Source organism: Pseudophryne corroboree, chromosome 6 (genome assembly GCF_028390025.1).
Source record: "Pseudophryne corroboree isolate aPseCor3 chromosome 6, aPseCor3.hap2, whole genome shotgun sequence".
Classification (NCBI taxonomy): domain Eukaryota; kingdom Metazoa; phylum Chordata; class Amphibia; order Anura; family Myobatrachidae; genus Pseudophryne; species Pseudophryne corroboree.
The window spans coordinates 117,494,032-117,506,526 of NC_086449.1; the positions used below are offsets into that span (position 1 = coordinate 117,494,032).

At 48.8% G+C, this 12,495-nt stretch overlaps 1 protein-coding gene across 1 annotated transcript in view; it reads left to right on the forward strand.

Moving 5' to 3' along the window:
• The window catches only part of POLB (DNA polymerase beta), a 127,782-nt gene that overhangs the window by 65,875 nt on the left and 49,412 nt on the right, over positions 1-12,495 (forward strand). The window contains exon 6 of the mRNA XM_063931740.1: positions 6,193-6,242. Within this exon, the coding sequence (XP_063787810.1) occupies positions 6,193-6,242 (50 nt within the window). The remainder of the gene's footprint in view (positions 1-6,192; positions 6,243-12,495) is intronic.

The window sequence follows — 12,495 nt, forward strand, 5'->3', positions numbered from 1 at the left end:
TGATAGCGTCAGCACCTTACAAAAGACTGTTGACGACATGAGACAGCCGGAAAAACAGTTAATACCTGTCCAGGCGTCTCAAACACCGTCAGGGGCTCTGAAGCGCCCGTTACCTCAGATGGTCGACACAGACCCAGACACGGACACTGACTCCAGTGTCGACGGTGAGGAAACAACCGTGTTTTCCAGTAGGGCCACACGTTACATGATCACGGCAATGAAGGAGGTTTTGAACATTTCTGATACTACAAGTACCACAAAAAAGGGTATTATGTGGGGTGCGACAAAACTACCCGTAGTTTTTCCTGAATCAGATTAATTAAATGAGGTGTGTGATGAAGCGTGGGTTTCCCCCGATAAAAAACTGCTAATTTCTAAAAAATTATTGGCATTATACCCTTTCCCGCCAGAGGTTAGGGCGCGTTGGGAAACACCCCCTAGGGTAGATAAGGCGCTCACACGCTTATCAAAACAAGTGGCGTTACCGTCTCTGGATACGGCCGCCCTCAAGGAGCCAGCTGATAGGAAGCTGGAAAATATCCTAAAAAGTATATACACACATACTGGTATTATACTGAGACCAGCAATCGCCTCAGTCTGGATGTGCAGTGCTGGGGTGGCTTGGTCGGATTCCCTGACTGAAAATATTGATACCCTGGACAGGGACAGTATATTATTGACTATAGAGCATTTAAAGGATGCATTTCTATATATGCGAGATGCACAGAGGGATATTTGCACTCTGGCATCAAGAGTAAGTGCGCTGTCCATTTCTGCCAGAAGAGGGTTATGGACGCGACAGTGGTCAGGTGATGCGGATTCCAAACGGCATATGGAAGTATTGCCGTATAAAGGGGAGGAGTTATTTGGGGTCGGTCTATCGGACCTGGTGGCCACGGCAAGGGCTGGGAAATCCACCTTTTTACCCCAGGTCACCTCTCAGCAGAAAAAGACACCGTCTTTTCAGGCTCAGTCCTTTCGTCCCCATAAGGGCAAGCGGGCAAAAGGCCACTCATATCTGCCCCGGGGCAGAGGAAGGGGAAAAAGACTGCAGCAGGCAGCCTCTTCCCAGGAACAGAAGCCCTCCCCCGCTTCTGCCAAGTCCTCAGCATGACGCTGGGGCCTTACAAGCGGACTCAGGTACGGTGGGGGGTCGTCTCAAGAATTTCAGCGCGCAGTGGGCTCACTCGCAAGTGGACCCCTGGATCCTGCAGGTAGTATCTCAGGGGTACAAATTGGAATTCGAGACGTCTCCCCCTCGCCGGTTCCTGAAGTCTGCTTTACCAACGTCTCCCTCCGACAGGGAGGCGGTATTGGAAGCCATTCACAAGCTGTATTCCCAGCAGGTGATAATCAAGGTACCCCTCCTACAACAGGGAAAGGGGTATTATTCCACGCTGTTTGTGGTACCGAAGCCGGACGGCTCGGTGAGACCTATTTTAAATCTGAAATCATTGAACACTTACATACAAAGGTTCAAATTCAAGATGGAGTCACTCAGAGCAGTGATAGCGAACCTGGAAGAAGGGGACTATATGGTGTCTCTGGACATCAAGGATGCTTACCTCCATGTCCCAATTTGCCCTTCTCACCAAGGGTACCTCAGGTTTGTGGTACAGAACTGTCACTATCAGTTTCAGACGCTGCCGTTTGGATTGTCCACGGCACCCCGGGTCTTTACCAAGGTAATGGCCGAAATGATGATTCTTCTTCGAAGAAAAGGCGTCTTAATTATCCCTTACTTGGACGATCTCCTGATAAGGGCAAGGTCCAGGGAACAGTTAGAGGTCGGAGTAGCACTATCTCAAGTAGTACTACGACAGCACGGGTGGATTCTAAATATTCCAAAATCGCAGCTGATTCTGACGACACGTCTGCTGTTCCTAGGGATGATTCTGGACACAGTCCAGAAAAAGGTGTTTCTCCCGGAGGAGAAAGCCAGGGAGTTATCCGAGCTAGTCAGGAACCTCCTAAAACCAGGCCAAGTGTCAGTGCATCAATGCACAAGGGTCCTGGGAAAAATGGTGGCTTCTTACGAAGCGATTCCATTCGGCAGATTCCACGCAAGAACTTTTCAGTGGGATCTGCTGGACAAATGGTCCGGATCGCATCTTCAGATGCATCAGCGGATAACCCTGTCTCCAAGGACAAGGGTGTCTCTCCTGTGGTGGTTGCAGAGTGCTCATCTTCTAGAGGGCCGCAGATTCGGCATTCAGGACTGGGTCCTGGTGACCACGGATGCCAGCCTGAGAGGCTGGGGAGCAGTCACACAGGGAAAAAATTTCCAGGGCTTGTGGTCAAGCATGGAAACGTCATTTCACATAAATATCCTGGAACTAAGGGCCATTTACAATGCCCTAAGTCAAGCAAGGCCTCTGCTTCAGGGTCAGCCGGTGTTGATCCAGTCGGACAACATCACGGCAGTCGCCCATGTAAACAGACAGGGCGGCACAAGAAGCAGGAGGGCAATGGCAGAAGTTGCAAGGATTCTTCGCTGGGCGGAAAATCATGTGATAGCACTGTCAGCAGTGTTCGTTCCGGGAGTGGACAACTGGGAAGCAGACTTCCTCAGCAGACACGACCTCCACCCGGGGGAGTGGGGACTTCACCCAGAAGTCTTCCACATGATTGTGAACCGTTGGGAAAAACCAAAGGTGGACATGATGGCGTCCCGCCTCAACAAAAAACTAGACCGATATTGCGCCAGGTCAAGGGACCCTCAGGCAATAGCTGTGGACGCTCTGGTAACACCGTGGGTGTACCAGTCAGTGTATGTGTTCCCTCCTCTGCCTCTCATACCCAAGGCACTGAGAATCATAAGAAGGAGAGGAGTAAGGACTATACTCGTGGCTCCGGATTGGCCAAGAAGGACTTGGTACCCGGAACTTCAAGAGATGCTCACGGAGGACCCGTGGCCTCTACCTCTAAGAAAGGGCCTGCTCCAGCAGGGACCCTGTCTGTTCCAAGACTTACCGCGGCTGCGTTTGACGGCATGGCGGTTGAACGCCGGATCCTGAAGGAAAAAGGTATTCCGGATGAAGTCATCCCTACCCTGATCAAAGCCAGGAAGGATGTAACCGTGCAACATTATCACCGTATTTGGCGTAAATATGTTGCGTGGTGTGAGGCCAGGAAGGCCCCTACAGAGGAATTTCAACTGGGTCGTTTCCTGCATTTCCTGCAAACAGGACTGTCTATGGGCCTAAAATTAGGGTCCATTAAGGTTCAAATTTCGGCCCTGTCGATTTTCTTCCAGAAAGAACTGGCTTCAGTTCCTGAAGTTCAGACGTTTGTCAAGGGGGTACTGCATATACAGCCTCCTTTTGTGCCTCCAGTGGCACCTTGGGATCTCAATGTAGTTTTGGGGTTCCTCAAATCACATTGGTTTGAACCACTCACCACTGTGGACTTAAAATATCTCACATGGAAAGTGGTAATGCTGTTAGCCCTGGCTTCAGCCAGGCGTGTCTCAGAATTGGCGGCTTTATCCTATAAAAGCCCTTACCTAATTTTTCATACGGACAGGGCAGAATTGAAGACTCGTCCTCAATTTCTCCCTAAGGTGGTTTCAGCGTTTCACTTGAATCAGCCTATTGTGGTACCTGCGGCTACTAGGGACTTGGAGGACTCCAAGTTGCTGGACGTAGTCAGGGCCCTGAAAATATATGTTTCCAGGACGGCTGGAGTCAGAAAATCTGACTCGCTGTTTATCCTGTATGCACCCAACAAGCTGGGTGCTCCTGCTTCTAAGCAGACTATTGCTCGTTGGATTTGTAGTACAATTCAGCTAGCACATTCTGTGGCAGGCCTGCCACAGCCAAAATCTGTAAAAGCCCATTCCACAAGGAAAGTGGGCTCATCTTGGGCGGCTGCCCGAGGGGTCTCGGCTTTACAACTTTGCCGAGCAGCTACTTGGTCAGGGGCAAACACGTTTGCAAAATTCTACAAACTTGATACCCTGGCTGAGGAGGACCTGGAGTTCTCTCATTCGGTGCTGCAGAGTCATCCGCACTCTCCCGCCCGTTTGGGAGCTTTGGTATAATCCCCATGGTCCTTACGGAGTTCCCAGCATCCACTAGGACGTCAGAGAAAATAAGAATTTACTTACCGATAATTCTATTTCTCGTAGTCCGTAGTGGATGCTGGGCGCCCATCCCTAGTGCGGATTGTCTGCAATACTTGTACATAGTTATTGTTACAAAAATCGGGTTATTATTGTTGTGAGCCATCTTTTCAGAGGCTCCTCTGTTATCATGCTGTTAACTGGGTTCAGATCACAGGTTGTACGGTGTGATTGGTGTGGCTGGTATGAGTCTTACCCGGGATTCAAAATCCTTCCTTATTGTGTACGCTCGTCCGGGCACAGTATCCTAACTGAGGCTTGGAGGAGGGTCATAGGGGGAGGAGCCAGTGCACACCAGGTAGTCCTAAAGCTTTTACTTTTGTGCCCAGTCTCCTGCGGAGCCGCTATTCCCTACATAATCTGCTGCTCTTTATAATCCAGAGTATATATACCCTTATATACATACTATACATTTCAGCCTTTCAGGCATGGCAATGTTGTGGGGCTGTGTGTACAATGTGGATTTGAAATAAAGTGGCTCAATAAAGCACACAGATTTTCAGCTGTGTCCATCTGCACGGTGTATGGTGGAACTGGTTGTTTGAGAGGGAAAAAACAAACTGCTCAAGGTTTCAGTGTTAGATAAATCTACTCTCAGGTATACTGTTTCCATCACGGTGAAGGGCAGCCAGTGGTGTTAGGAAGATGGTTCATGTGATTTGTGTGGCTTCAGCATAGATCTTGTACTAATAACTTGTGGATTGCAAATCCAAGAAGAGACATATAAAGAAAAATTGAAGGGGAGTGCAGCATTGATATTTGGCACTATTAGCGCAAATAGCTGAGGAAGTGTAGAAGACACAGCACCTGGTTCAGAGATGGACTACAGCTGCGTCTAGAAAGACGCCCACTGCATGCTTTTGTTATCCGCTGCTGCGTCCGAAGACGCAACATCGGATCCACTGTGTGAACATCAAGTAATTTATACTGCTGAAGCCCATTCAAGAGCACAGCAGCCACTGGCTTCAGCTCGCTCACAAAACGGGGCCATCATCCCCCGTTTTCTGCAACGCTGCTTGTCGCTGCCCTCAATCGCCAGCAGCTTGTCAATCATGGTGCTGCGTTTGGAGCACTGCGAGCGTCATCGTAGTCCCTGATCTGCGCATGTGTAGTGCGTCTTCTGCTTAGGCACAGATCTCACCTGAAGTCATTATTGAGACACATTACATCTTAATTGCATGTTTTTTAATTGTCCAAGTCTTTTTTAAAGAAAACTTATTATTAAATACTTACCTTTTTAGATTACACTGTGTCATTGAGCGCTGTATATCTTTTTTCTCACAGATCTAAAAACATTGGAGATCTACGTAAATTTTGGGCTTGTGTACATCTCGGAATTAGGCCCATAGAACCTTCTAAGGGAATCTATACATGACCACACAAACTGTGATCACTGATAACTATGATCCCATTTCATCCATTATGGGACCAAGCCTCCTATCTTTTCCTTCTTTTTGATGTTAGATAAGTGCTAGCCAGTGCATTCCTTTACATCCAATCAGATACTATAGGCACGGAGATACTAGATTATGTGCTAGTAATTGAAAGCACTACAAGTGTCAGCTCAAATAATACAGTGTGGACAACAACCAAAATAAGTGAGAGCATGCAGGGATTGGGTAGCAGCCGCTCTGAAGGGCTGGGATTGGGTAGCAGCCGCTCTGACGGGCTGGGATTGGGTAGCAGCTGCTGTGATAGAAGGAATCACAATTATAGGTCCAATTTAAACGAAATATTGTAGTAGCTAGTAGTAAATCGCATGTTAATATCAGATCCCTGGTGTTCAGACCTGTAAGTTCAGTCTGGTAAAGGAAGCCTGATTCAGGTCTCGCTATAACCCATCTTGCCAACATCCTAAAGGGTTGTCCTTGTGACCTCCCAGGATCACCATTTCATTTGTGGGTTCCAAAATCTGTACAAAGCAGTAATCACCTTTTAATGTAGTTTATAGACCTGAAATCACCTGGAGTCAGTTGACTTGTGAAACTATCAGCAGTCTGGGTTTCTGAAGAGCTTGTAATGTGCAGCAGGCAGTGGTCTCTGAATTGTCTTTGTGCCTTGTGTTACAGGCCAGCAGCTGCTCGCAAACTAGTGGAAGAAGGAATTAAGACTTTAGATGGTAAGTCTCATCACATACCTTGCATTTTAAGCACCAGATTTACAGTCATATGTGGCCCATAGTTGGAGCCCACACACCAACCTTGCTGTTTCTTGCATCTGCCAAAATGCCAGATTTGTGAACAATTTTAGACCATACATGCCATGCCAAATTACAATCGGCCCTACCTGTAATTCTAAGTTAAACATGAGCCCCACACATGCAGTGATGATCAACCATTTTTTTTTCTCCCATCCAGGTGGTGGACACTGTAGCCATGGGGCATAGATCCAGCAGTTAGGCACTTCATTTTATCTTGTACACATTCTGAAAGCTCCTCCCCTTGTTTATTAACTGCCATTAGGTAACTTTTGTTTAAATTAAGAGCCCAGGGAGTATGGGCACATTCTGCGCAGAGCTGCCTAGTGTTAGTTCTTTATCAATTTGTAGGTTATTTTATTTGGTCTTTTAACTATTGCTGCTGCTTTTGTTTTAACCAATGGCCCAATAGCATTGGGGGGTACACCTCCAGACAGCATCTTTGGGGGTTCCAGTGGCCATGTTTGGACTTGGCCCATGGGGTGGAAGGAGGGGGGAAGCAGCGTACTTAACACCTCCTTCTTAGCTTTATCTTGGGCTGTCACCTCAGCAGAGTCTCCCATATGCCCTCTAGAGAACTATTGGACAATATGGTAATTTTCTCTAGATTTGTTTTGTTTGTTTGCTGCTATTGGCTTTGGAGCTACAGAGGGTCCCATATGTCTCCCACTTTTCTTAGACACACCCAGTTTTTATTATATTGTGCACTATGGGAATTTCACCTAGCTTGTTCACTAATGTGATTTCCGGTGTAGGAAAATGAGTGATATATTTCTCTTACGTCCTAGAGGATGCTGGGGACTCCGTAAGGACCATGGGGTACAGACGGGCTCCGCAGGAGACATGGGCACCCAAAAAGAACTTTTCCTATGGGTGTGCACTGGCTCCTCCCTCTACGCCCCTCCTCCAGACCCCAGTTAGATTCTGTGCCATGAGGAGAAAGGGTACATTGCAGAGAGCTCTCCTGAGTTTTCTGTAGAAAAATAATTTTGTTAGGTTTTTTATTTTCAGGGAGTCTTGTTGGCAACAGGCTCCCTGCATTGTGGGACTGAGGGGAGAGAAGCAGACCTACTTAACTGATAGGCTCTGCTTCTTAGGCTGCTGGACACCATTAGCTCCAGAGGGAGTCGGAACACAGGTCTCACCCTGGGGTTCGTCCCGGAGCCGCGCCGCCGTCCTCACAGATGCCGGAAGATAGAAGCCGGGTGAGTATGAGAAGATAGAAGACATCTCAGGCGGCAGAAGACTTCAGATCGTTGCGCGCCATTGCTCCCAGACACAACACACAGAGGCAGCACTGATGGGCGCAGGGGGGGGGGGGGGCCCTGGGCAGCAATAATCCTCAATTTTGGGCACAATAGAGTATGATTAGGCTGCGGAGGCAGTAAATCACAGATCCCCCGCCATTTTATTACAATTGCACTGGGACCGAAGCCCGCCGTTGGGGGGGGGCGGAGCTTGATCCTCAGCACTAACCAGCGCCATTTTCTCCACAGAAGCTGCATGAGAGCGCTGGCTCCCCGGTCTCGCCCCTGCTGAACACTTCACAGGCTGGAAAAAGAGGAGGGAGGGCACATTTGTAACGCAGTGAGTGGGAATTTGGATAGTATATAAAAAAGCGCTATCTGGTCATTTTGTTTTTCCAGTGTTATTTGAGCGCTGGGTGTGTGCTGGCATACTCTCTCTCTCTCTCTCTCTCTCTCTCTCTCTCTCTCCAAAGGGCCTGGTTGGGGATTTGTCCCCTTATAGGTATATCCCTGTGTGTGTGGGGTGTCGGTACGTGCGTATCGACACGTCGGAGGCGGAAGGCTTCTCCAAGGAGGAGGTGGAGCAAATGAGTGGTGTGTCCCCGTCGGTTGTGCCGACTCAGGAATGGATGGACATGTGGCATATGTTGAATGCAAGTGTGGCTTCTTTACATAAGAGGCTTGATAAGGCTGAATCAGGGGAGGCATCAGGGGGTCAATCCTCGGATTGGACCGACTCACAGGGCCCGTCGGGGTCTCAAAAACGTCCCTTGGCACAAATTGTGGGCACTACTGCCGACACGGACTCTGATTCCAGTGTCGACTATAATGAAGTAAAATTGCACCCTAAGGTGACAAAAAGCATTCAGTGTATGATTGTGGCAATAAGGGATGTGTTGCATATTGCTGATGAACCCTCTGTTCCAGACATGAGGGTACCCATGTTTAAGGGAAAGAAACAGATTATAAATTTTCCCACATCTCATGAACTAAATGAGTTCTTTGAAAAGGCTTGGGAGACTCCGGAAAAGAGACCGCAGATCCCCAAAAGAATTTATATGGCATACCCCTTCCCTAAACAGGACAGGCTGCGTTGGGAATCACCTCCCACTGTGGACAAAGCCTTAACGCGCCTGTCCAAGAAAGTGGCGCTACCGTCTCCAGACACAGCGACCCTCAAGGATCCTGCGGATCGCAGGCAGGAGACTACTTTAAAGTCTATTTATTCGCATACTGGAGCTGTGCTAAGACCGACAATTGCGTCGTCATGGGTATGTAGCGCAATTTCAGCATGGACAGATGATCTAACAGCTGAATTTGGTACCATGGATAGAGATACTGTATTGTTAATTCTAGCCCATATTAAAGATGCTGTCTTATTTATGAGAGATGCTCAAAGGGATATTGGATTGCTGGCTTCCAGAGCCAATGCCATGTCTATCTCAGCGAGACGATCCTTATGGACTCGCCAATGGACGGGTGATGCGGATTCAAAAAAGCATATGGAAGTCCTACCCTATAAGGGAGACGTATTGTTTGGGGATGGGCTGACGGACCTGGTTTCCACAGCTACCGCAGGTAAATCAAATCTTTTACCATTTATTCCCCAACAGCAAAAGAAAATACCACCGTATCAGATGCAGTCCTTTCGGTCGCAAAAGTCCAGAAGAGGTCGGGGGTCCTCCTTCCTTACCAGAGGTAAGGCTAGAGGGAAAAGAGCACCCGCTTCGGCCGGTGCCCAGGAACAAAAGTCCCTCCCCGGCTCCTACAAAATCCTCGGCATGACGCTGGGGCTCCCCTGCGGGACTCCGCACCGGTGGGGGCACGTCTTCGACTTTTCAGCCAGGCCTGGGTCAGCTCAGACCTGAATCCTTGGGTGTTGGAAATAGTTTCCCAGGGTTACAAACTGGAATTCGAGGAGGTGCCCCCGCGCCGATTTTTCAAGTCGGCATTACCAGCTTCTACACCACATCGGAATGTAGTGTTAGCTGCAATTCAAACGCTGTGTCTACAGCAAGTAATTATCATGGTTCCCTTGAACCAGCAGGGAAGAGGCTACTACTCAACCTTCTTTGTGGTCCCGAAACCGGACGGTTCGGTAAGACCTATTTTGAATCTAAAATCCCTAAACCTGTACATGAAAAGTTTCAAATTCAAGATGGAATCGCTCAGGGCGATTATAGCCAGTATGGAGGAGGGGGAGTTTATGGTGTCACTGGACATAAAGGATGTGTACCTTCATGTACCCATATATCCCTCCCATCAGGAGTACCTGTACAGGATTGTCATTACCAATTTCAGACGTTGCCGTTTGGGCTTTCCACGGCCCCAAGGATTTTCACCAAGATAATGGCGGAAATGATGGTGGTCCTGCGCAAGCATGGAGTCACAATTATCCCATACTTGGACGATCTCCTGATAAAGGCGAGATCAAGAGAGAAATTGCTGAGCAGTGTAACGCTCTCTCTGAGAGTGCTCCAGCAACACGGTTGGATTCTGAATCTACCAAAGTCACAGTTGATTCCGACAACTCGACTAACGTTCCTAGGTATGATACTGGATACGGAACAAATGAAGGTTTTTTCCCGTTGGAAAAAGCCCAGGACATCCAGAACATGGTCAGAGACCTGCTAAAACCGAAAAGGGTGTCAGTTCATCAATGCACTCGAGTTCTGGGAAAAAATGGTGGCGGCCTACGAGGCCATCCCCTTCGGCAGGTTCCATGCGAGGACGTTTCAATGGGACCTTCTGGACAAATGGTCCGGGTCGCATCTGCACTTACATCGGAAAATAACTCTGTCCCCAGGGGCCAGGGTGTCTCTCCTATGGTGGCTGCAAAGTGCTCATCTGCTGGATTGTCGCAGGTTCGGAATTCAGGACTGGATCCTGGTAACCACGGACGCGAGCCTCCGAGGGTGGGGAGCAGTCACCCAAGGAAGAAATTTTAAGGGACTGTGGTCAGACCAGGTGTCCTGTCTACACATCAATGTGTTGGAACTCAGGGCCATATACAACGGCCTTCGACAAGCGGAGAGTCTTCTTCGAAGCCTACCAGTTCTGATTCAATCAGACAATGTCACAGCAGTGGCTCATGTGAACCGCCAAGGCGGGACAAGAAGCAGAGTCGCGATGGCGGAAGCCACAAGGATTCTTCGCTGGGCGGAAAATCACGTAAGCGCTCTGTCGGCTGTCTTCATTCCGGGAGTGGACAACTGGGAAGCAGACTTCCTCAGCAGACACGATCTCCATCCAGGAGAGTGGGGACTTCATCAAGAAGTCTTTGCAGACATAACACGTCTTTGGGGAATTCCTCAAATAGACATGATGGCGTCACGCCTCAACAAAAAGCTTCGGAGGTATTGTATTGTGCCAGGTCTCGGGACCCTCAGGCAGTAGCAGTAGACGCCCTGGTAACGCCGTGGGTGTTCCACTCGGTCTACGTGTTTCCTCCTCTTCCTCTCATCACAAAAGTGTTGAGGATCATAAGGCGAAGAAGAGTACAGACGATACTCGTTGTTCCAGACTGGCCTCGAAGGGCCTGTTACTCAGATCTTCAAGAGATGCTCACAGGAGATCCCTGGCCTCTCCCTCTGAGGGAGGACCTGTTGCAACAGGGGCCCTGTATATTCCAAGACTTACCGCGGTTATGTTTGACGGCATGGCAGTTGAACGCCGAATCCTAGCGGAGAAGGGGATTCCGGAGGAGGTCATCCCTACTTTAAAAAAGGCTAGGAAGGAGGTGACGGTGAAATATTATCACCGTATCTGGTGAAAGTATGTGTCTTGGTGTGAAACCAAGAACGCGCCTACGGAAGATTTTCATCTGGGGCGTTTTCTCCACTTCCTGCAGACAGGAGTGGATATGGGACTGAAATTAGGTTCTGTTAAGGTACAAATTTCGGCCCTTTCGATTTTCTTTCAGAAGGAATTGGCTTCTTTTCCAGAAGTCCAGACGTTTGTAAAGGGAGTGCTGCACATCCAGCCTCCTTATGTGCCTCCAGTGGCACCGTGGGACCTGAACGTGGTGTTGCAGTTCCTAAAATCACACTGGTTTGAACCACTTAACAAGGTTGAGTTGAAATTTCTTACCTGGAAGGTGGTCATGTTGTTGGCCTTGGCACCGGCAAGGCGAGTGTCAGAATTGGCGGCCTTGTCTCACAAGAGCCCCTACTTGATTTTTCATGTGGATAGAGCGGAATTGAGGACACGCCCTCAATTTTTGCCTAAGGTGGTTTCTTCATTCCATCTGAACCAACCTATCGTGGTGCCTGTGGCTCCGAGTGACTTGGAGGATTCCAGGTCCCTGGACGTAGTCAGGGCTTTGAAGATTTATGTAGCCAGAACGGCTAGACTTAGGAAAACAGAAGCTCTGTTTATCCTGTATGCTGCTAATAAGATTGGCGCACCTGCTTCGAAGCAGACTATTGCTCGCTGGATCTGTAATACGTTTCAGCATGCTCATTCTACGGCTGGATTGCCGGTTCCAAATTCGGTGAAGGCCCATTCCACTAGGAAGGTGGGCTCTTCTTGGGCGGCTGCCCGAGGCGTCTCGGCATTACAGCTTTGCCGTGCAGCGACTTGGTCAGGGCCAAACACCTTTGCAAAATTCTACAAGTTTGATACCCTGGCTGATGAGGACCTAGCTTTTGCTCAGTCGGTGCTGCAGAGTCATTCGCACTCTGCCACCCGATTGGGAGCTTTGGTATAAACCCCATGGTCCTTACGGAGTCCCCAGCATCCTCTAGGACGTAAGAGAAAATAAGATTTTAAACCTACCGGTAAATTTATTTCTCCTAGTCCGTAGAGGATGCTGGGTGCCCGTCCCAGTGCGGAAACTCTGCAAGACTTGTATATAGTTGTTGCTTACATAAGGGTTATGTTACAGTTGGAGTCGGTCTTGGACCGTCACTGTTGTTGTTCATACGGTT